We start from the raw sequence: 25,917 nt of genomic DNA, 5'->3' as shown, positions 1-25,917 counted from the left end.
AAATAATTTAATCAAAGGATTATCTTCTTGGTTTTCAGCCAAGCTGTGTTTCTGTCTGAAAGAGCTGACACATCGACAGGGAGTTTGGAGCTAAAAACACAGAAACTTTGATGCATATCTACCTGGTTTATTATCAACATCTTCATGTATCGGGTATGTAAGTGTTTAAACCTGTAAATTATCTGTAAACTATAAATAATTGCTGATTTAATCTAAATATAAAAATGAAGAACCTGCATCTTAACATTTAGACAGTCTGACGAGTTTATGCATTCAAAGCAAGGGTCAACATCCAGTGCTGAAAAATGAAGCTGATGAGAAAGTGTAAAATGCTGCAGTTCATCGAGTGTCCACTTGAGGCTGGCTGCAGAAGCACCGGAAGTCACATACACACCCTTTTTTCAAAAAAGGCAGTTTTACAGCAGAAATGTTTACAGCCTTGTAACGGGGGAAAAAAAAACAAAATAGGTCTGATTAGTTCATTTTTCGATTGGCACACACTGTATTGGGGGTTAATTGTTTTATAACTTATCTGTTCTGATTTTAAGAAGGATAAGAATGTTCACATTAAGGCCCGTAGCTGACCTGATTGATTTACAGGCACGATGTAACGGGGGGACTCCAACCCCCCCCCCCCCCCCCCCCCTGCAGTAACAGACTCTTCTTTGTTTAAAATTGACTCAAGCTTCAGCCTGAGAGCACATTAAAAGCTCTTCTGAAACATTCATCTTACAACAATCCTCTCTGTTCTTCTATTGTACGAACATCAACCACAAAGCTTTTCTGAAACTGATTCAAATCCTTTTTTTTTAAACATTTAGAAGCTCCACATTTCTGAAAATAAATCTGTCCTCTGGAGAAGCCAATAAAAACGTCGTATTGCTTTCAACCTCTTTATCCCCCAAAAGCATCAACGTTTTCATGAGTGAGATGATTCACCTTTTTGAACACGTTATTCTTCTTTTGAATCTTTCAATGTAACTATTTTTTATTTAAACATTACAGGAATACACTTCACTGCTTGCAGGTTTTTATGAACTGATTGGGCCTTTAATTAAATCCAGTGGCTGTACATGCTCCTGCTGATTTTAACAATAAAAGGCGCTAAAGAGAAAAATGTCATTAGCTGCATCAATAAGGCTGTAATGGAGGTTCATGCTCACAGTAGAGAATAAGAATACCTGTCAGTGTTTGTGCCCGATGGAGCACAAACAACAAAAGAGCAGCTCCTGGATGTTGATCTCCTTATTCACACAACATTTTAGTTCGTTATTCTCCATGGTGGGAAAATCTAGTGGTGGAAGAAATGAGAGTGACGCCTGATGTCTCCCTCGGAGTCGATCTAAAGGTCAGAGTGAAGCCTGAAAGTGACAGCTCGGATCAGGTGTACAGGTTGAACCTGAGACGTCCTCACCTGTCAGGGGGGTGGGGGGTGGGGGGCGGAAAACCCCTGCACACAAACACGCTGACAGGCGGGCGTCCACGCTGACTGATGGTCGGCTGATAGATTCTGTCAACAGGTGGGTCTAAAGGGGAGAGACAGGAGAACAGAGGTCTGACGTCTTTACAGGTCTGTCTCTCAGAAGATGTTTCCTAACTAAGAGTCCTGGAGCAAGATGATGGAAGCTGAGCTGTCCATTAAAAAACAAAAACAGAACATCAGACTAGGACTGTTTTGGTACTTGTATATTCTAAATGCCATATTGCAAAGTATTTTTTATTGTGACACTGTTTGTGTTTGTTTAGTTCTATATTTGGGGCGTCAGTAGTTTGGTCTGTTTGGACTCGGTTTGGAAACTGGAGGGTCTGCCGGGTTCAAGTCCTGGTGCTGACCTAATCTGGAAATTGGTCTGGTAGCTGGAGAGGGGCCTGAGCGCCGCTGAGGTGCCCTTGAGCACCAAACAGCCCCGCCCCCCCCCCCTCGCACCAGTCCAGGGAGCGCTCGCTGTTGGCAACTTCCTCATTCTGGTGCATGTCCATATGGATCCTGTTTGTGCAACAAAAACATGTCTCATGAACAGAATGTACAAATTAATAAAGTATATCTTCTTCTTCTTTATATGTATGTCCATAGAGATGAGATTTTTGTATTCCTACTGAAGAACAGTCACTAAAAAATATACAACTTAAGTCAACATTTTTAGAAGACTAGCTGTAACTTACGGTGTTTTCACAGCAAAAACATTTTAAGGTTAAGCTGCATAACTTTGACACAGCATGTCAGGTTGTTGAAGGTTTTATGCAAAGGCCTATATCTATCTAAGACGTTATTTGCATATGGAGCTGCAAAATGTGTGGATGTTGACTCCTGTATATCTTAAAAGGATGCATTGCATACAGCTGCCTGCATTGCATTCCGTTTTGCACATTGTTGCTGATGTGATTCTTTTTTCATTCATTCTTTTTTTTATCTCGCCACAGATTTGAAGTGAACTATCTTTTCATCTGTCACGTTCAGAGCGGGGTAAATACAATAAGTTAGTTTTCCTTTTTAGTTTGACACCCATCTGTTTTAATAACACACCAAATACTACAGCAGGTAATCTGTATTTTTTTTTAAATTCCTCAATGAGCGACAGCAGCTTTGTCTCGGCTCAGCTCCGCACTCCACCTCATTTTCACACTTCAGTGGAAGCTTGACCTCCTCACAGTCATTCATCATGATTTAATTGAATCCAAACCATTCAGGTCCTCTCGGGCTGACACAGTGATTGTAATTGTCACAAATAATGTGTCACTTGTTCTTGTTGATGTCAGTCAGATAATTTTAATTTGTCAGAGGTCACTGATGAGTAGAAGTAGGATAAATAGAAAGCAGAGCCTCATAAACGTGAGGTTTAACGTACAGTTTTTAATTAACACAAATAGTAGTAGGCCTACTTTTAGTTTTGACCTTTAAAAAGAGAACAACAATTCAGTACTGAAAGCTTTTTCCCTGTTTGGAGTGGGCGAGTAATGTTGACACGCTCCTTCTTCATGCCGGTGTACAGGAGCTGTCAGATGTGATGCGCCTGCGCAATTGCTGCGCTCTCACACGCACACACAAACACACACGTCTCCGTCAATGTGAGCAGGTTAGTGTTCGAAATCATCCGGGAGAGCGTGCATTTAAAAAGCAGTTAAAGCCCTTAAATGACAGTGATTTTTGTTTGAAATCGACACTTTTACAAGCTGCTCCTGTTGGAAAGTTCAGATCGGATTTACAGTTGATTTCGGGACACTTTGCGCTCAAAAAACAAACAGGAGCTCTCGTTCAATTCTGTGGATTACATCTGGGAAGATGTCTATGAATAGAACACATCTCTGAATGACAAACAAGATCTTAAAAAGCCCATAAAGAGGAGCGACAGCGAATCAGGTAAACCAAACGTCTGCAGATTTACGCGTGTTTCTCCTGCTTAAAAAAAAACAAAAAACTTTGAGCTTCTCAGAAATAAATATCTGATCGACTTTTACGCTTTTTGGCAGAAGTTTACGCCATGAACCAAACGGCTGGAGCCACAAATGCGTATCGCAGATGCTCCAAGGGGGGAAAGGTAAGAAAGGACTTGTCCAAAGAAGTTTAGATTCGCATTGCACGGGCTGATGTGTTTCATAAAAGGCATTGGGCAGCTCATTTGGGCAGCGTGGAAGAGACACTGGACGTTTGCAAGCTCTGGGAAATCGTTTGAGTGATGATTTTAAGCATGTTGGGGTTTTACGCATCTGTAAAACGTACCCAGCAATGGGTAATACCTGTTGGCCGAAATTATAATTTTGTTTAAGCAAATGACGTAAGTGCATACATCTACAAGCATGCTAAAAAGCCTTTTGAGTAAGAAGGGTCGGTTTAGCAGGAGAAATCCCATTCCTTGGGAGTTTTTCCCTCCTCCAAGGAATAGAACATTTTGCCAAAACAGGTGCCAAACAAGGGTAAACATTATAGTTGCCAGTTTTTTTTCAACAACTGCACACTCTTGGGTAAGATTATCCAGATTGGGGAGCAAGAAAATCATATTTCTGCAAGTTTCTTTCCCCCCCTCAAAGAAAATTAAAACTGCATAAAACATATGCTCACATGGGTCATTTTTGGTTGTGGCTACTTTTCAAGAACATTGGAAGTTATCGGGCAAGATATTCCAGTTTGGGTTGTTGAGAAATGCTCATTTTGCAAGTATTTTTCAGGAAAATATGGACACACTGGTGCTCAAACTTGCACATTATTTTCCATCCTATTGTAGTTTTCTGCTCAAATGTCTTCATCCATAAATGAAATTCATCTGATCCACAGTCTGTTCCAATATGATGACACTGTTCAACACTGTTTTAGCAAGCCTGTGACCCATATTACACTGCTGCCGCCGCTGCTGCTGCTGTGTGGATGTGTAGTCAACAGGGAGAAGAGGGGGGGGAGGGGAGGGGAGGGGGGAGGGGAGGGGTGTGAGGCTGACACAGTGAGAGTCGAGGTGGGATGAAAGGGAGGACGGGGGAGACAGGCTGGAGAATGTGGGAGGAAAATAAAAAGAAAAGAAGACTGTGTGATGCAGTCTATCCAGTGAAACCATTAGAGGAGAAGCGGAGGCTCTGGTGTGTGCGTCTGAGTGAGTGTTTGTGTGTATGTGCGGGGGCTGCCGTCGATCCCAACACATCTGGCTCTGTCAACAAGCCCGATCAGCAGAGATGAAGTACGAGAGCTTATTTATCACCAGCAGCTATGACACAGTGAATGTCCTCAGCACATTTCCTGCTGTTTACTAATATGGATTTTTCAGAGACAAATATTTGGAGATGATGTGCATGGACTGAAGAGGAGCTTGTTCCCTCATTGAGGTGTTTAGAACGATCTGCTAAATGAGTCCTGAAAGACGTGGACAGGAATTAAAAACAAACTGTTGGCACGGCGTCGGTTAGCACTTCTGTTTAAATGGATGCCGACAGTTGTTTTCTTCTCAGTGTGACATGAAAGACTTGACTAAATGAGACTCTTATTAACGTCAGTGCTCGTTAACTTGTCCGGCCTCAGGACCCACCACCAACTCCTTCATTAACAAATAGCAAACTAGGGGCCTTGTGGCCCCATGTATGGAGGCTGTAGTCCTCCAAGCGGGCGCCCCAGGTTCGAATCCGACCTGTGGCTACTTTCCCGCTAAAAATAAATATAAAAAAAAAAAAAAAAAGAAATAGCAAATGTCTGAACATTTTCAGCCAATCAGATTTATTAAATTAAATATTTCACAGTTTGGACCTCGCATGATACAAAATATGTGACAGAACAAAATGACGGAACAAAAAAAAAGGTGTTTAAAAAGTACTTCTTGGACTTTTTGGCACCCACCCAAAATGTCTGTGGGACCCCCTTTGGGTCCTGATCCACATCTTGAAAACCACAGATTTGAAGCACGTAGCAGTCATGCAAAATACTTGTTTAGTTGTGTTTTTAAATACATCCTCTTTACCTACTTTATGATAGCATTTTGAGTTTCAACCAGGGATAGCGGGTGGGTTGAAGATTTCATGCAATTGCCAGAAGATAAAAGTTTTTAAAAAGTACCAGAAATTAAAGGATAAATGGCATAAATAGAGAACAAACCATATGACATGTTTTTGTAGGCCAACCCTGAAGTAGCATCGCCATGGGGGTCTAACCAGAATTCTCCTCTGGGATGTTTTCATTGGATTTTGGATCATTGCAGAAAATAATCTCTGTGTTAAACACACGTTTCTGAAGCGTAGGCGTTTTGTTCAGCAGGATAATCTTCACAGATGAACGCCATTTTTATGATGTTTGAAGAGTTAATGCGGCCGACTGAAGTAAAAAGCTAACGTTATGCTAAAGCTAACTACACCACGGTGGGATGATTGTGACGTCACGTTACGCTTCAGACGATCTCCGATAAACTAATCCTCGCTTAGCTTCATAAATAGTTTACTAACATAATATTCACCTTAACCTAAAGATTAAACCTACAGGAGACATCTCCGACTAGTGAGAGAGTTCCCGCCCTCTGTGTCCGGCGTGATGACCTTTAATGTCCCCAACAACCACTGAAGTCACATTTAGCCGCTTGTTAGCAACCGCCTTTTTAAAGACGAGTAAAAACTTCAAACTTCACAAGTGGAGGTATTACCTAACGTAGTTTATGTGCTCTAACAAAACACCAACATCTCTTCAGCTTGTGTTAACCACAGACCTTATTTCAGGCGTCTAGCTACAAACCCATTCAAAATCCCTGTTGACTTTTAGACGTTAGACCCCATGGCGCTAACATGCTAACTTACTTCCAGGTTTTAGTATCATTCGCAAACAACAGTTAATTATATTGTTCGAGGTATAAGATAACCTCCAGTTTAAAAAGAATTCAGATGAGCACATTTGAAGCACTGAAGGTCTACTTTAGCTCCTCCCACAGGCCCGTAAGGTTTTTACATCAGACAAAAAGGTAGTGAACTCCTGCCGTCGACCCCGCGGCTTATTTTAGATCCTGTACACGCGGTTGACTTGCAGCTGCTACGCTTCATATCTGTGCTGTCCTCTGTGTGTTTATGTTGCTGAGGCTGATATGGTTGTGTATCCGTTAATATTGGAAGTTCTCTCGCTCACTGCTTGTTCCATTTTTATCTCCTCTTAAACATCCACAGTGAGAGAGGGAAAAAAAACAGATTCAGACCGAACCACCTCTCCAGTCTCCCGACAGCTCCGTCTGTTTTATTATCAGTCCCTCGACCACTTTGAGCCGCCAGCGGGATTCGTCTACCATTTCAAACTGTTTTGGTTCTGTTGTTTGTGCCCGTTCTAAGCTTGAGCGCTGCAGAGAGTTTCTCTTTGATGACTCCTCTGTCTCTCGGGGGAGTTTTCTATTTTCAGTCATGTTGACAGTCCAAACACCACAGACACTTTATCATGGCGGATTAATGGCACTCTGATTAGGTCTGCATGTGTTCTGCAGGCCTCCCTGCAGGATGAGCTACACATGGTCATGGTCATCAGCTCCTGACAGGCTGTGACAGGTTTATAATCACCTGAAATGAAAAGAGAGAAAGTGTGTGTTGGGTTTAAAGATGGTTTTAGGATTTATACAATTTCCATCTGTTGCAATTTCTGCAGTTCCTTGTATTTTAAATGAAAACTGACATGTTACCAGTCGACGTTCTGTGGTGTATTTTTGTCGTTCCCACAGCCAACCAGGTGGATGATGGAGTGCAGCTCTGAAGGGCTTTCAATGCAGACGGATGTTCCAGTTATCTGTAACACCAACTGTGCTGTCCGTCTTATCACAGATCAGCAGCTTTTTCATGGCTCAGGTTAAATACAAGACACCGTTTGTCCACTGTCTGCAAGCCTACAAAGACCAGCATGCAGTGCGGCGAGATCCTTGATCTTCTTCTGGAACTTTTTTTTTTTTTACTCCCTGCTGTGCTCATCTTTTTTTCGGACATTATCGCTCCGTCTACCTGCACATACACACTACTGGGAGGTAATAATCCCTCTCTGGGGTCCAACATCAAAGGCCTTCTGGGAAACGTAGGCAAACATTATTAGCTGTTGCAGAGATGTGTCCTTCTATGAGCCGGCTCTTTTATGTGAGCGATGGAAGCTTTGAGAGCAGATTTCCTCCTGTTCCCATCTTTGGTGTTTTTTAATATGCAATAAAGTGAAAAGACGATATTTTAGTACAATTACAATGAATAATTTCAGTAAACTACATGATAACAATCATAGGGCGAAACCTTCATCAATTTGGCTGATTTATTAAAAGCCAAAATGATACAAAATGAAGAGCGATAAGGGAGTACTTATTGCTGAGCTGAGTGAAATGATCTGGATCACTAAAAAAGAGCTGGAAATCCCCTCACTGGTTTGAAATCAACACAAGGTACTTGCTGCCCTGATGAAAGGATAAGACTCCCCTCATCCCAATTATGCCCCTAATCTACTGAAACCTTACATAACTACAAACAAAACAACATTGCAACCTTCAACAGACCCAAGCTAGGTAGTGGCAACATAGATACTTCTCCTACACCACATGGCCTTCATCAGTTCCCTCCAACCCAACTGTTACACTGATGGGCAGGGCAGAGCCAGGACTTCACTGGGGCTGTCAAGTGGGAGCCTCCCTTTTACTGATTAGTCCCACGACAGCTCAGGAAGGCTGGACAGTGAGTCCCCCCCCGCCCGCCTCCATGCCAGCTCTCACCGCCCGCCACACACAGAACTTCTGTATCTACTTCACCACATGTGATTTAAATGAAAGAAAGGTACAATTTCATCTCAAAATATCTTTAAAAAAAAAAAAGCAGATATCTGTCAGAACATCAAAGATACGTCTGGTAATTAACAAGTCAATGGAGCGTGACTGTGACACTGTTTGATCTGAGTCATTTGAAAGTGAGAATACCAAATAGTGTCTGGTTTAAGCTTGTGTCAATACTCTCTTCTTTTTTCAGCAAAAGTGAATCTCCCATGAATACTTAATGATATTGATGATGACCATGATGATGATGATGATAGTTTTGTTGATAATGAAGATGACGATATTGTGGATGGTTTTGAACAGCTGTCTTTGCCTCTGTGCACCTCCTGTCAGCACCTGTGCGTCCCATCAGACTTAAAGCTGTTTAAGTGTTTTCACTTAATGACGTTGTTTCCTCCTCCCTAGATCCTTGCTTGTGTTGTACCTGCTCTCTGATGTACGTCCCCTTTGGATAAAAGCGTTTGCTTAATTAATTGTAGAATTTTACATCAATTTAAACTGAATCTGAACCCTAACTGCTTCAAAAGAAGATATGTTGTGCCTAAGCTTGTTAAGTCAGAATTATTATCCTCCCAGATAATATTCTGCACAGCACTAATTCATAAAAAAAACAACTTGTTCTAGTTTTAAAGCACTGATAATTAGTGTATGGGTCTGATTTTCCTTTAAATCTCTGTGATGCGTTCAGTGAGTGACTGGCACATTGTGTTCTCACATCAGCAAGATTACATGTTAACACCTCCTAAATAATTTAAGATTATATAAGAAATCAATATAATGCTTTGCAGTAGATAAAGTTGACATTAAAAGCATCCCACTCACAAGAACAGCAAGTGACCCGAGGGAATGTCAGCATGCTGCAGTTTTAACCAAAGCTGTTTGCCTTATTGCATCAAAAAATAAAACATAAACGTTTTTTTTTTGTTTTTTTTTCCAAATATTTGATGCTTTTCATTCTCCTCACGTACATTTCAACTGGTCACATTTCTTTACTGGTTCTTTTGCACACCCAACAGAGGAGGGGGAACTGTTGAGTTCCAACTTTGCCAGGATGAAAATAATGTCTGTTTTACAAGACGACCACTAGAGGGCAGTGTGGTACTAGAATACTAATGCTTGTTAGGGAGACGTGCTCTGTCTTAGCAGGATATATTTTTTCATGTATCATTCTTGCAGCAGTTATTTCTTGTTTTAAAGTAAACCTTGTACAACCATCTTCCAATGATAACACATTTTTTTTCCCATAAAGATTAGACTTTAGTTTTTTTCCCTGCTGCTAATGAATCTGGTCTTTCGTAGCTTGTATGATTCCCGTTGCTTTGATTAAGATTTATTCAGAGCTTAAGTAATTTTTTTCTTTTCTTTTTCTTTTGTCTCGTCTCGGTCCCAGCGGGCCGCTCTGATTACCTCGGCCCTTGACAGCCCTGCAAGTCCTGCGTACGCACACTAAATCCAAATTAGCTCAACCAGTTTCCCGACCGTTTGCAACTTTGCTCATCTCTGCCTCTGCAAAGCCCCAGAAAATCCCCCCCCAACTCTCCTAAATTATATAGTTTCATAATGAGAATATTAAAGTTTCATTTGTTGGAGACACAGGCAAGAAACACAAGTAAATTGATGCTCCCATGCTATGAATATTTATAAGCTGCTGCTGCCCAAATATGAATAGATCATCGACTGAATGTGTCAGCTGAAAGAATTGCACTTTTGTCTTGTTAAATAAATTCCCTGAGGTTTTTCTTTATCTATTTTATTATGACATGGCTTTGTGTGTGTGTTTTTTATTAATCTAAAACTCATTTATTCTGCTGTTAATGAGCTTACATCAGAATACAAATCACTAATGCAGAGTACAGTACATCTAAACGGATATATCATGCAGCATAGGAGCTAAGCTGAAAGGTATTTGGATTGAGGGTTGACTTCTTAATTACCACAGCTTTGTTGGCCAACAGCAGCCTGAACGTGCCAAGTATTGATCCCTGCTCTCATCACACTGCGGGCCCATTGTAATGCACGCTTATCACTCTGACTCCCCTCACTGGAGTCTATGGAAATGATCATTGATTTTCTCTCCTCTTCTTCTTTTTTTTTTGCACACTTTGTAAAATGACAGATTGCGTATCTCAATCATCTCTGCACTTAAAATCTCTGAACTCCCGCTCATTAGCGCCTGTAATCTTTTTCTCATGCTGATGACTCTTTAGGACCGGGGGCCCCGCTATCAATCAAACTGCACCCACCACAAATACTGGAAAACCGTCTTTATTGAAATAAAAATGATAATAACACAGCTTTTAAAATGGAATTACAATATAAAAGTTTAGATTGACCAACTGAAGGGACGTTTCTGTGGTTGATTCTGTGCAAAACGTACCGAACATTGTGTCATGAACTCTTAAACTTTAATCATTGCACCTTCAAATCATATCAAATAACAGGTTGAAGAGTCTTTATCTTAAATGCAGGTTTAGGACCCAATGTGGGAGAAAAGCTGTTAAAAAAATCAATCAATCAATCTTTACAAAGTGCCGCCACCAGCCTGGTCTGCGCCGCCATGGGGGGAATTTTCAACCGCATCAGGTAATGTGCAGAGGGTGATGGTGGCGGCTGAACTGGAGATCATGATATGGCATGTCTCAGTATTTTATAATAGTATACCCATCCCACCTGTATACAGTTCACAAACTATTTTTTAGAGGATATTAAAGGAGCCTCTTAAACCGCAAATTTCACCGTGAGGATATTAGATTTTGTGTTGTTTTGGTTTTTGCACCCCCCTGTGGACAAAGCGGTTCATCGTATCTCTTTCCTTATCTTGTCCTGAATATGTGTAAGTAGAGTTTTCTGAAGAATCATTGCACCCTTGTTTCTTTAAACAGCCAACCATATCACTCGGGGCGGCTGTGGCTCAGTTGGTAGAGTCGGTCGCCTCTCAACCGGTAGGTTGGGGGTTGGATCCCCAGCTCCTGCGGCAGCATGTCCGATGTGTCCTTGGGCAAGACACTTAACTCTGAATTATGTTCAGTGTTGTGTTGTAAAAGCGCTTTGAGTAGTCAGAAGACTATGGTTAAAAATAACCATATAGAAGTAATCAATCTTTCCCACTCATGGTCTTCATTGTTGTAGGTCATATAAAGGCATACATACTTATTTCAGTTTATTTCATAACCAGCAAAAAAACTCCTCACAGGATATTTATGACGAGTATACGGATACCTGAAAACTCTTCTTGGGCATAGTGTCAGAGGATTTATACTTCCTCGCCTTCCACCTCCGCCTGCAGCATATTTGTAGCTCTGCAGCGCTTCATCTTTGCATCCACGAGCGTTGTGATCGAGACTGTCTTGACTTTGTGTCTGGTGAAAAAACAAATCCACCTTGCACCTCTCTGTGTATTTGCATGAGAACTTGTTTAGAGAGTAAACAATGAAATTACATTCAGAGCCAAGTCTGAGAGGTCTATCCCTGAGGAATGAATAATGCAACACGCACACACACAAACACACACACAGAATAGATTTTCTCACTTTTTACACCAGTAGATCGAGTGTTTATTTTGTTAAATGTGTTGCAGAAAGCTAATTCTGCTGTAGTGGCATTTCTGTACCCACCAGTTTGTGGAGTGAATCATTAGGTGCTGCAGTCGGGCTCCCCCGCTTGCAGGAGCTCACAGTACACAAAGGGAATCCTTCAGGAAACAGGAGCTTAATAACAGTATTTATATAACATGCAAAGCTCATACATGCACATGTCTGAAGTGGAAAATGCTCTGCTGGTGTACCTCGCTGTAACTGTGTTTTCCCTGAGTTGATTGACACCTCAGGGAGTGTAATTGCATGAGTCACAGAGACCTCCCTCGCCCTTTGAGTGAGCGGTTGGCTCGGCAAAACGCTCGGGTCATGACAGCCCATCTGGTGGCATATCACACGCAGTCAACAAGGCCCCGTGAGACTTATGGCAGCACAACAGCAAACAGCCACTGATTTTTTTGCAAACAGACTCTCCAGCCATCACTAAGATCTAACACGTACAGTATCCACCGCGGAAAGGAACTCTGTAGCCATCAAAAGTGACTGACCTCTCTGTAAACCAAAGCATGTGACACTGTCAGAGCATGAGAACATACTCCCCTATGTGACATTACTCTGCACAAATGATGCTACATGAGTTGTTCTAATACAGATATCAGTATAAAAAAGCCTTTGATGCAGCCAAACATTGAATGTTGGTTGTCATTGAGTATGCTAGTGTTGATTGATTTTTTTTTTTTTAAGCCCCAATTTAAAAAAATAGGTAATAGGGAAGTTTAATTTTAGCCAGTACACATCTCTAGGTTCAGAGAGACTGCACTAAACATGGGCTTAATCTCAGAGTTGTCACCCATTGATTGCTAAAGACTGGTTATGAAGCCCGATGCAGGTGGTCGCCATATTGGAAATGCAATGTCAACCTTACTTTTGATCAATCTAGAAACAGGCAAAGAGGTGCAGCTGAGGCGTTTATTAAGCCTCCTCGCCAACAGCTACAACCTGAGGGTTAATACAATCTAAATTCAATCTAAAGACATCACTCTAAAAGTAACCTCTAACCTCATGGTTTCACCTAGCACCCCCGTTTGTCCCTGGCTTGTATCAGAAAATCAGGCCAGAATCAAGAAATATAAACAAAAGATGTGAGCTGAGTAACCGAAACAACGGTGAGACAATTCCCTCCTTTGTCACTTTTTGTAGCTTTACAGTGAAAGTGAAGATCGAGCTGAGAAAAGAACGTATGTGAAGCTGCAATCCAGTTTCCTGAGCGAAGTCATTCCCTCTGTAGACGTTTTGAATCAGGCTGTAATCAAGTTTATTTCTTCTGTTAATGAGCTAACATCAGAATACAAATCATTAATGCAGAGTACACTACATCTAACGGGATATATCCGTATATGGGCGTGTTTCACATTGGACCTTCGAGGGATTCTTTGGCTTCTACAGCCGAAAGTCCTGAAGTGGAAACTCGAAGAACTGCAGTTTTTTGCTCTTCCAAATTGGCTTCATTTTTTCAACTCTGCAGGCTGCTGCTTGGTTGGTAGTCCGTATCTAGAAGGGGGGAAAAAAGGAATCGGAATATTTCTAAATGCAAATGAGCACTCTAAACAAAGAGGTTTAAGTAGAGTATCACAATCTGCTGACGTGCTTGAGCTAAACGCCTGAGTACTGGTTGAAGTTTACCCTCTGCTGGATTAAAGGTCCAGTGATCTGCATTGCAACAGCCACACAAGCAGAGTGGGACATAATGAGGCATCTAAAATGCATTAAATCAATAGTTTCCTAATGGCTGGACGGAAATTAAGGTTTTTTTTTTATCATGTCGTGTTAAGGCTGTTGGACTTTTTATGCTTCAATGAATTCTGTTTTCAGGAAGATTGTCTGGACCGTGATGGCAAAAAAAAAAAAAAAAAATGATTGGAACTGTTTATGAGCTGCAGTTCGCTTCCCTAAGTGGCCGTTTAGCATCACTGTGCTCCCTAACAGAGTCACAGCGGGGACTTTCCTCCTCATCACGTAAAACCAGCAGGACGTCTGTTACCTTAAATAAACCATTGCTTTATTCGCCCCATCCCCCCATCCCCCCACCACCTTACTGCTTTAACTTTGCCATGAAAGGGAATTGTCAATAAGAACAAAGATCCTTTGGGCTCTTGTTGAATATAGCGTTAATGTGTTTGATCCTGCTGTTGGGCTCGACTGTGCTTTTGCTCAGAAAAGGAAAATCAAGATGAAAAAGAAAGAGCACTTTCTGCTTTTTCCACTCACACTGTTTATCCTCGTCTATCATTAACACACACAGCAGCACTCAGGGTGTACTTGTGTGTCTTGGTAAGATATCAGAGAAACGTGTACAAATAGTCGTACCTCTTCATCTATTCATTCAGCCTGTTTTCTCCATGCCGCATGCTGCAGACAGTTATCAAAAGTAGAAATATGGAAAAATTTGATATAGACTAAGCATTCTGCAAAAGCAATATAGGCTCAAATAAATGGATAAACTCACTCGTATTTAGTCTAAAAAAACTGACTGGATATGTCTTTTTGTATGAATATGTAAGACTTGAAGAATATGGGACTTAATGACCTGTCAAAAGCGACAGTTACACATCGTGACAGACATTTAAAACAATTGCTCCATCTTCTGGAAAGTGTCGCTCTGTAAACACATCGACATGTCATCATGACAGTGTATTGGTTGTCATTGAGAATGAGCACTGAAGGTGTAGCGAAAGAAAGTTATAGAAAGTTGGAGAGAAATTTCCAGAATTAAGGGTTTTTAAGTGGACAGAAAATCTATCTATATATATCTATATGTTCTGTAAATCATTCTGTCTTAGTTCTGACAACTCCAGGACTTTTCTCATTTATAGAAAATCAGGTCTGGACATGTTTTGAACAGAGTTATACCAATTTTGAAGCGTAAAAAGCTGTCTTTTTCATGGTCCAGTTCAACTGATTTGAACATTTGCATTGTGGGATACTGTATCTCAAATAGCAGGACAATGTAAGTCGAATGTGTGGGTGGATTTCTCCTATAACCTTAAAGTTTGGCAGCTAAATCACAGCATTTCTGCCCATGAGATCCATAACTCTGCCTTTAGTTTATTAAGCAAAAGCACACTAAGGCCTTCCCGGGCTAAACTCATCTTATTGAAATGTGTGGGCTGGTTTCATGAGGCTACTGAAAGTAATCCAGTGTGTAGATCAAGGACATTTTCCTCTGAAACAAAAAGTCTTTGCTGCTTTTAAAAGGCCTTGTTTCAAGACGTTTTAGAATTAAGTAAATGTTGAATGTCTTGGCTTTGTAATTTAAAAAGAAAATCCATAAAGGCCGCCTAAGAAACGTGGCATTTAGAGATCATTTGTGTTATTTCAATTCCTAGAATGGCTGGTTTATTGTTATTGATCAAAGTGACTTTTACAGTCTAGTATAGGTAGAAGAAATGAAACCATTTGATATCGTTCCATTGAAGCTATTTCTGCTCTTGGCTTTGGAGTTCTGAGAGCCTCAAGTATCCTCTTCAAGGACCAGAAGGGCTCTTCACAAAGCTGGAAGACCTTTCCACACTTACCCATTACACCGAACCATTTTTGTTGATGCCATAATTCCTCCTCGTCCTCATTATCATTATAAGAGTGTTCCAGAGAATATCTAGGTCTTTAAAATATGCTTTATATCCCCCCTCCAAAGCTCAGCCTTCCAGCAGTAAGCTCTTGGAAGACCTTGTGTTAGCTCCTGGTTCCTCATGCGTTGCCTCTGCACACTGAAGTATACCGAACAACAAAGAATCCTTCTGGTCAAATCCTTTAATTAGAGCCACCTCACTTAATTTCAGCTGAAAGCATATTAGCTTTGTACATGCTTTGAATGTGATCGGCTGAAGCCTTGCATGTTTTGAACCCTCCAATTTTAAGGTGTGGTGCACATTGAAGGGGCTTAGTTTTCTGGTTCAAATTAACGGAGCACCCTTGTGCTTTGGCGGTTTTTTTGTTTTGGTGGGGCTCCATCAAAAGACTCTTTTTAGTCAACAGCATCTTTTTTCCAAAAACACTTCAATGGAATGTGTGTGTTTGTTACTTTATTAGATAAACTATGAGTAGGAATTGTGTTAAAAGAGATTTGTTGTCAGCGTATGCGCTTAAATTGGCACTTTAATAGTGCAGGGATTTTCATTACCCCCTTTAAAAGTGAATTGAAACCCCTTTGTATGTGCTGCACATAATCATTTGAACCTAGGCAGCCATTTAGCCCTATTTGGCCTGATTGCTTGGCACTCTGCTGGCTCGGCCCTGACTTTTATATATATATTGTTTTCTGAGCTCTGTCCTTGTCTGGCTGCAGTTCCAATCTGCAGCCTTTATTGAAATGTATAGCGCGGCCCTGCCACGGCCCATTTTCATACAACCAGCAGAGGTGATTTTATTGACTTATTGCAAAAAGCTGGAGTATAACTGATCTTGCAGGCTTCATCTGTCGCCGCGTCTCTTGCAGTTAAAAAGAGATGATTTGTGGTGTTAAGTCCCATGGTGCTCTACATCGCCCTAAAACACGATGCTGTTCCCCTTGACAATGAACACTCGCCGCCTGAACATAAACAACGGTTTTATTGTGCTCCAGTCTTCAGGCCGCCAAATCAATGCTTTGTAAATCATCCCGGGGAGGCACGCAAACACAGATCTATTCTGTGAAGCCAAAACATCTACACACACGCTGGCACATTAATACAGGTGGATAAAGAGCAAAAGGGCCAACGCTGTTCACTGTCGGCCAGTAATGATGGGCGGTTTTGTGGTGGAATGACAAGGAATCAGAGGGATAAGGGGACTGTCAGTGAAAGCCATTAACCATCTTCTCAACTTGATTCAAAACTTGAGCCGTCATTAAAGTTTAACAACAGCGTCACACTTTCTGAAATTTCACCACTGCTGAGCCTCACCTCGCTGCCTGTTTGTTTTAGTCTCACTTAATGGGATTTTGTGCCTCCAGAGACGCTACAAATCTAAAATGAGCAGCAGGCTGTGGAAGACGGCAGAAAGTGGGACAGATGTGCAGGTGCAGAGTCTTAAAATCAGCCTGCTCAGCGGTGTTCTTTATGCTAACCTGGTTTAGTGTATGGAGGAATAGACCTGTAGTGCATACAAGTGAGCACTCTGTTGCATGGTCTTCCTCAGAAAGCTGGTGCCTCAGGGATTAATTTTCTTGCATCATTAACTTTTCTCATAATGATAAAGTTAATATATGTCTTTATGAGCGTGTTGGGGCATCAGAGAGCTGTGGTTTAAAAGTTGTAGGCTACCTCTTAAAGTTTAACTTTACCCCTGGGGCTTAGTTATCTCCACCCACAGCATCATTTTCAAAAATGCTGAAGTGTGCTGGATGTTTGAGACAGAAGTTGGTAAGTGACACTGAAAAGAGGACCATATTTAATTTAATATGGGAACATATGTGTCAATCGAGGCTTCACTGTTTGTACTGTAAAAAGATGTACATGTTTTTAAAGTGGGTGCTTGTGCTGCATTGGCTGACGTGTTCACCCCAATGACTGGTCATTAATATGGACAACAAGACTGTCTCCTTTCGTTGTACAAAAAGTGAAGCCAAAAGACCCCCTGCGAAGAGTGCTGACTTATTGTACTGATGATGTCATTAGGAGCCAAGACATGCTCAGAAGGAAGCTGGCTGGAGGAGCTGCAGAAATGACGCCACGCCCCTTCCGCCAACCAAAGTAACCGATAAATTGAAAAGATTGCGTAAAACATCCCTCAGATCAGTACAGTCCACAGCAGAACAGACTGTTGTGTTGGTTTGAAGCAGACACACGTTCATGGAAAGTCCAGTGACTGCATTGTTAGTTTTCAAAGTGTTTTCTCTTTTCTCCTTCTCTGCTGTCTGTTATGATGTTACATCAGCTTTTTTCAAATTATTAATAAAAAAACAAACAATGTAAGAAACTGTAGTCTTATATAAACCAGCTTGATAATAACTATCATGGCAGACTCAAGGTTTGAAAAAACTGTATTTGACCAGTTTTAGCTTCATAGTTTAACCCTTGTCCCATCTATGAACAGGGATTGCAGCAGGGGTCTATTGTTCCCAGGCTTTTCAACCCAAAGCAGAAAAAGGAGAATGGTCATCCAGCCATTCTTAGAACTCTGACAACATTTCTGTCGTCCCATAAATTAACATGTTTTATCTTGTTTATTTCAGATTTGTCAAAGTCGTAGTGTGGGCATGACAGTTCTATACAAAATTAAATAACTAAACCCTACGGACAGACATGAAAATTGTATTGCACAGCAACCCCCAGGTATCAGGAATAAATAACTACGATATGCCTGCTTTGACTGTCAGTTGGGTTTATTGGAAGGAGATGTGTTGCTTTGTGACGTTGACCATTTTGACTTAAGTGCAAAGATTTATTTCCCCTGCTAACTCCCATTTCAGTTTGATGTCATATCTCAGCACTGCCGTCACACATCTGATGCGCACGCTGCACACAGCCGCTTTCTTTACATGCACAGCACAGATCCAGTTTTATTGTGTTATTTACCAGACGTTTTCCAATTTCTTTGCTGTGTACACACAGGCAGCGTGTGAAATGTGACACTAATTTGCATGCTGACAACGATTTGTACTGAGATTACACTCAGCTGATTGATGGGCACGCTGTTGCCCCAGAAACCACCTTGGGCAATGTGATATGACTCTCCCGTTATCAGACAGTAAAGCATATTCCTGTAGTTAATCTTCCTAAATGGGCGTACACACAAGATGTCCTGCATCCACAGGCCTTGACTGGTAATGAAAGACAGCCTTTTCCTGAAGCATGTCTGAACGCAGCTTGATCCAAAGCAACACAAATTTCAAAGATGTCAGAAAGGAGGCTTTACAGGCACGTTTCAATATTCACTGATATAGTTTAAAAACGCACATGTAATAATTTATCATGACAATGTGATAAGGAACTGTTGTTTTATTTAAGTGAGTTAATTCTGCAATATATCTTAATGTCGGAGGGGGGAGCTGAAGATGTAATCTGATGCAACACAAGTGAAGCATCATGAAAGGACAGAATATTTAATAGAAAAAGACAGAGCTGCCGGTTGACACTAACAATGATTTGATTGCATAATAACCCCTGAAGAGGATATATTGAATCATAAAAAAAAAGAAGAGTGACTACAAAGTCACTCCAAAGACACTTGTCTTTCCAGCCAATCCAGCAATGCCAATAATCATATTTGAGAGGTTATTTAGATATTGGAGGACAATCCCCCACCCCCAAAGATTGCATCAGAAATGGTTGATCGGCACTCTTCAAATAAAGCATTCTGAAAGTTATCTACTTGTTGTTTTGCATACAGACTTCACTAAGCATGACTTTTAAAGTTACGTTAGTTTCATATGTAACTTTTAGAGCTTTCATTTATTTGTTTGGATAGGACAGGACAGTGGAGAAACTGGGGAGAGAGAGTGGGGAATGACCTACGGTGAAAGGAGGCCATGGGTCAGGACTACATCTTCTGTACATCGGGCGTGTGATCCCTCTATTCCCAATATATAACAGTAAAAATAGTTTCTTTTTGACCTCTGGGAGACCTGCTAGTCACATCGTAAATACCACCTGCCAGAGACAGATTAACAAGTGCTTCACAGAGAACTCTGGTAGATGTTTCCATCCAAGAAATGTTGGTAATACCTGAGCTGGGCATGTCCTATCTTACTGTAGTGAGCACTGGTCAGCCTTATGCAGAGGACTGTTGATGGCTTTTGTTCTACTTAGGGCCCTTTCTTTAATGAACATGTTGACACCTCAGTGTATAAATGTACCCAGTGGGGAGTACAAGACTTGACTGTCCTATAGAGGTCGTTGACCTTAATCCCATTATTGGGTCCCTTGTATTATTATTGGTTTTCCATTTAAAACCAACCATTTGACGAAAGACAAACATGGATTGTGGATAGATTCTGCAGATCAGTCAATCACGCCATGGCGCTGTGCGGGCTTGCACGTCCCTGATGGATAAACATGAGCCACTCAGTCATGTGCGAAGGAAGCACCAGATCCACAGAGCCATCAGTCAACCTTAATGGTTGTTAGCATTACTGAGTAGCCAGGTCTAATCGTTTTACAGTCTGTTGACAGAAGAGTGGGACATGCATGTAAATGTTGATGAAGCTGAGATACTAACAGTCCAACAGGAAATGTGTTTACTATCTGTGAGAACAGACGAGTTGTGTTTTCACACACTCTGACTTTGTGTGATGTGCCTGCGAGGAAGGATTTGAACTGAAACTGCTGAGAAAGCATAAATATTAATCACCTGATGAAACTTTTGATCAGCACTGTAATGGACTGTTGGCTATGCCCCTGTCCTAAAGCAAAAGTCCAATCATAGTTAACATAAAAACAGTAACTCGGCCTGGCAGGTCAATAAAGTGAATAATCCTCAAAGAGTTTTACCTTTTAAGCCTTTCCAAAACTAAAAACAGAAGAAAAAAGAATGACAAATGGGTTAAAACATGTTTATCAACCTTAACATGAGCTACAAGTGTTAGCTTGTCTATCTAACTAACTTACTTTACTTACCTAAAACCAAATGCTTTGGACTTTGGCTAAGGTCAATGAACTTGTCATTAGCTTAATTCATAAGCTTGTGGGCATTATATATAACATATGACAACAATCTGTTCATGATGTAGTATATCACTTTTGTAAAAGGGAAGAATAAAAGACCTATCTGACCTCTCTAAAGCAGCACGTTCTTTAATCAAACTGACTGGGTCACATTAGTATCAAATCAATCAAGGAGAGAGTAGTGAACTGTTAAAACTGTGAACTGTTACTTTAAAAAAAAAAAAAGTTTGTTTGCCTGCATAATTTTCCTCTCCTGTACTTTTACTTTACACTCGCGTTCTCATCCTTTTGAACCGCTCAAGTGTGAGTCGAGAAGCCGCAGCCAGCTGCTGTGCTGCGGGAACTCATCATCCGTCCCCCGAGCGGAGCAGAGCAGGTTAAAGTGATGAATCTGATCCAAGTTCCTGACAAACGCCTGCTGTTCAAGGCAACTGTTCCATTAATATTCAGAAGTGCTTACTCGCGCCGTGATGGGGTGGAGGAGGGTAAAAGACGCCCTTAAGTTGAAAAATAATTACAGCAACTTTTCTGTCTCTTACTTGCAATGTGCTGCTGTGGAGGGATGGACTATAAAGAAGTGCTACAGTTTGCAATTTACTGCATGTCATATTTTATTATGGTGTGTTAGGCTGAGTGCATTTGCAGAGCTGTAGAAATCTGAATTTAAGGATCTGAGTGCTTTCCACCTGGAAACATGGTTCAGCATTTGCATAAGATAAAAAATCTTAAACTGCTTTCCTATAGATGATCCTAAAACACACATATACCACCAAACATACAGGCATTAATCAATTTAACACCACATTTGTTTCCGATCTTTGTAGCTGTGTATGTGGAAGTGATACCACTAATAGACCTCCCGCGTGGAGGCTCCCAAGATTAATGTGCACCGTACATGCCTGTGCGCTACTTTTTTCCCGCTCCTGAATTCATTAGCGATGGTAACGATCTGTCGCGCTGACAGTCTGGGGCGGGGAAGGTCAGCAGAAAAACCTCTTATCTAGATTATGGAGCTCCCCACCAGCAGAGCAGAGAAGTGCACCCGGTGTCTTTGAGAGAAACTAACAGGGAAGATGTGAGAGATGCAAATCGTGTTTGTACTGAAAAGTTTCCTTCCTGCCGTTCGGTAATGGCTTCATTTTTTGACGATACCTTTGATCCGCTAACCACTTACCTCTTTTAACCTTCAGCTAAAACCACGAGCCACGTTTAAACTTCTTTCTGTCTTGATCCAATACAATCCAGTTAAAGACATTGCAGCTGTATCAGGAGAGGCTTTCAGTGACAGTCTTCTAGATTCGATTTAGTTTGATGGTGATATTGCAAACAGTAGTTTTATATCTCTCTGAAACAAGTCCAGTATCTCTCAGTCTGTCATTATAACGGCAGACGACAGCAGTGCAGAGGATATCACGGCATCAAGTAATTAAGTTGATAATGAAACCATTGATTTTGTCCTGCAAAGGTCTCGGTTGAGTTTATCGTGCTGGATGACTGCCGTCACCAGAGTGAGGCTTGTTCTTTGGACTCCCTCCACTGGGGATCCAGGCCAATCAATGCTGGATTTTGAGCAAGTTTTAATCACTTTTGTTTTATAAGGCTTCCCACCTCGACAAAGACTGGTGCATTGGAACTCATCCAGCCCGACAAAACAGAACAGTATATACTCACAAACACACACACATTGTTATAGTATAGATACTCTACATGAACAACGAGGTTACAAAGACTTCTCTATGGAGTCTTAAAATACAAAAGAGAAATCCTACCTGTATCTTTTTCTTTTCTCCCCCCATCCCATTTTTCTTAACAATGAGTGCTCTTTTGTAAAATGCCTCGAGATACCACTTGTTAAGAAACGGCGCTATACAAATAATGATTGATTGATTCTTCTTACAGCTCCTGTGAGTAGTTTCTAGCTGGTTATGAAACAGACTGAAATAAGAACTGATGCATCTTTATGATCTATGAAATCAAAAGAGATCATCAGTAATAAGATTAATTATTTCTGTATAGTTGTTTTTTATGCCTATAAACTCTGCAGTAGGGTATATAGGGTATAGGTGGTAGATGAGATTAACAACAGATTTTCTTTACATTTAAAAAAAAGTTAAGATTCACAGATATGTTTGACTGGTTTAAGCAGGATGACATTTTTTTTAGTAGTTTTTGTTTCTTCAGTCCACACCATTCACACATGTACAGGAGAAAATCAGCAAAAGCATAAGAGGTGCTGCTTTGTCCACAGGGGGCGCCAAACCTAAAGTTCCTCACGGGAGCTTTAAGGTGATGGAAAAATACGATATTTTCTTCATGTTTAGAATTGTCTTTTACGTTATTTGGATTTGAAATATGATCGATTTCAGATTATCATAATGCAGGAGAGTGAACATTACAGATCCTGGTGAAGTGATAGACAAACATTTTGGTAAGATGCCTCGTAAACCCGTGTACAGATAACAAGACTTGCTTTCATTGCTTACTGTATGTCAAACTCTCAACTTTGCATGTAGTTGTTACACCATTCCTTACCTTGAACATCTGCCGAGTGGATGCGTCCACATACATGCATCACCATGAAAAGCTGGAGTTTGACACTTTGCATTTGGTGAGTTTTGGCTATATATAGGACAGGTTAAATCTCTCCAGACCACTCCAACATGGCCTTTCCCGCTCTTTATTCTAACCTGTACCACCTTACATGCATGATAATTGAACACATCTGCTCTCCACACAAGTTAATTGTAAGAATGTGTGTATCAACAGCATGCAGAAATTAACTCTGGCACAGCAGCAGATTAAAAAGTGTAAAGACCATTTGGATATGACAATCTTATGTGACGACGTAATAATATCGACAATTACTGAGATTTCAATTTTTTTCCTGCGCCATCTATGTAAATCCGCAGTTCACCCCTGCCAGCAGTGTATTGCAGCTGTCCATATTGGAGGGGGGGCAGCAGCTGTCCACACAGCAGCAGATTTTTCCTCCCTAGCAGAGCACTCGTGCAGCTTCACAGTTTTGGCTGCTGTTTGCTCTCAGACAGTCGGCTGCCTTTTTTTTTTTTGTGTGTGTGGAGCTTTACGGTGTTGTAGCACTTACCCGTCTCTGACCAGACATTTTCATGAGAGCCTGAACATCAGGCGGCAGCTGTGTGCTTCTGTCCTGCCAATATCGTTGTTACAGATGTCGCTACACGTTGGACGCACACACCTCTAATGTGATGAGGTCCAACTTGGCATGACGCGTCTTGTCGGGGGATAAGCAACATGCTGTATTTCATATCGATGTAGTGCAGGCCAGTTTGTTTGGTCAAGGGGAATTTACTTGCCATGCTTGTTACATAAACACAAAATATTTCAGATTATTTGAAGAGGGGTTGTGTGAGCTATCAGTGTTTGTATGGTAGATGCCTGTTAGCATAGCATCTGTTTGGAAGAGGGGAACAAGACCAACACTGTAGCTAAGCTATGCCGCTGTGTAGGGGTTCTGTAGCAAAATGTAAATCATCCTCTAGTCTCCACCACTTTCCTGTCATCATCACTCGTTATTCTTCTCTTTCATTAGTTCTTCTTTTACAAACCTGAGCAAAGGAATGCTGGCAGTTCATGGTTACAAAACTTCATGCTGGATGAAAGAGCTATCTGACGTCAAGGTGAAGCAGTAAAAACATGAAATATTTATCGGATACACCAATAAAGTTTTTTTTTTTTTAAAGGAGGGATTTATTAAGTGGTTAAAGTAGATCTTTTACAACAGTAATTGGCTCAGTTTTTTTGTGTTCATACTCCTGCTGGCATCTCAAAACAGAGGCCCCCGCTGACGGCCATGTAGTGTAGGTTACACAGTACACTGACTATTCATAAGCGCCTCGCACAACCCCCACTTCAATAGATTCAAACTTTACAGGAGTTAATGCTGCAAGTTAAAAAATTAAGTGTTATCCTTAAAGCGTGCCTCTGACAGTGTGTAGCTCGACGGGGGGAAGTTATGAAGGAAATTGGGATAAAAAACTGCAGACACAGTAATGAAGAAGCCGAGCCAGCTACCTATTTTCTGTGTTCTCCCTGTGTCAGCAGTCCAGCTGGAGTCGAGGGAGCCCGACGGCCCCATTAGGTTGTTTTGACAGCCTTAATTAATACCAGGCACTTTCAGATGAGATTGCTATGTGAGACATGCTGTTTGCTCGTCTCTGCTGGAGACACCTTCTTTCTGTGAACCGTTTCGGACACGCAGCTGTCTGGCTGCATCATCAGTGTGTCCGCTTGTTTTTTTTTTAATGCAGTACAGTAAACAGAGAGAGAGTCTGAAGATACGCTTTGAGTCTGATATTGATTCATAAAGCTTGAGGGAGAGTGAGAACTAAGGCAGCCTTCATGTTGGAGGCAGATCATACAGTGGGCTCAGGTCTTCAGTGGGTGTTTTTTTTTTTTTTTTGGAATACTGTAAGAAAGAGTGATATTTAAGGTCAAAAAACACACATCCTAACTGTCTAAATGCAATAACATCTATGTAACCAGTTCCCATTTGTGTCTGTCTCTTTTCTGATTTGTTATTGACGTCAATAATGGAAATCAATAAGCTTTTACCTGGTGCCTAATGAACCTCAGAGTCATTACAATTCTGCGCCTCTATTTTAGAGAGGTAACATCAAATCTGAAGCTTTGAGGATTGAAACAAAAGTGTTAACTGCTATCTTCATGTTTTAGATGATGTGTGTCTTTTGAGCCAACTTATTATTTTTCAAAAGCAAGTGGAAAAACATGTCAGAGACGGAGTTGTTACATAATGGATGTTCAGTCAAGATATGGGGCAAAAAGCACAACGTGTTGTTATGTCTCCTGATATGATTTGGAACAATTTAAAGCTCGATTCATTTTCTGTCTTATAAATGAGGCTTTGTTGTTTTATTCGACGTGTGACGTAAGTTCACATACATGAAGGATTTAAAAAAAAAAGTTGGTGTGTTTAATTCAAAATGTCTTTGAATGTCTCTTTATCCTTGTCGTGATGCGTTTGATGTCTTGTATGAAGCTCTTTGAATTGCCTTGTTGCTAAAATGTGCTGTATAAATAGACTCACTTCGCCTTGCCTAATGTGCCATCTGCTTAGCTGTGATGCTTATGAGCTATATGAGCTGCAGATAATGCTGAGAGTATTTTAAACTATGGAGTCGGAGTCTTATTTAATGAAAACTAAAGCTGAAGCATCCCCTGCATTGTTTTCTGCATGAGTTATACTCTTTAATATTTTTATAATGACCTAAATGCTACTGCAGAATTCCTTATAGGCCGATATCGGCTGATGACAAATCGGTCATTTTTGTAGTTGCAGTTAAGGGATGTAATTTTACGTCTTACATTAATTAACTTGACATGAAACTACACTCACGACGGACCCAACAAAAAACCAAGTCATACTTTGTTGCACCTGAGTTTCTTTTCTGTTTGATACAGTCAATAAGTGGAGCCAAAATCTTCACAAATCTCAAGCTGGAGTCGGATGCA

General features: G+C 40.9%; 1 protein-coding gene across 1 annotated transcript in view; it reads left to right on the top strand.

Moving 5' to 3' along the window:
- The first annotated feature begins 3,055 nt into the window (after positions 1-3,055).
- Positions 3,056-25,917, top strand: part of dpp6a (dipeptidyl-peptidase 6a) — a 207,807-nt gene continuing 184,945 nt past the window's right edge. Inside the window, exons 1-2 of the mRNA XM_065948740.1 lie at positions 3,056-3,358; positions 3,469-3,536. Of these exons, the coding sequence (XP_065804812.1) occupies positions 3,480-3,536 (57 nt within the window). The 5' untranslated portion in view covers positions 3,056-3,358; positions 3,469-3,479. The remainder of the gene's footprint in view (positions 3,359-3,468; positions 3,537-25,917) is intronic.

The sequence above is a fragment of the Labrus bergylta genome, chromosome 20 (genome assembly GCF_963930695.1).
Source record: "Labrus bergylta chromosome 20, fLabBer1.1, whole genome shotgun sequence".
Classification (NCBI taxonomy): domain Eukaryota; kingdom Metazoa; phylum Chordata; class Actinopteri; order Labriformes; family Labridae; genus Labrus; species Labrus bergylta.
The sequence above is the reverse complement of the archived record's forward strand: the minus strand, read 5'-3'. Positions and strand labels throughout refer to the sequence as shown.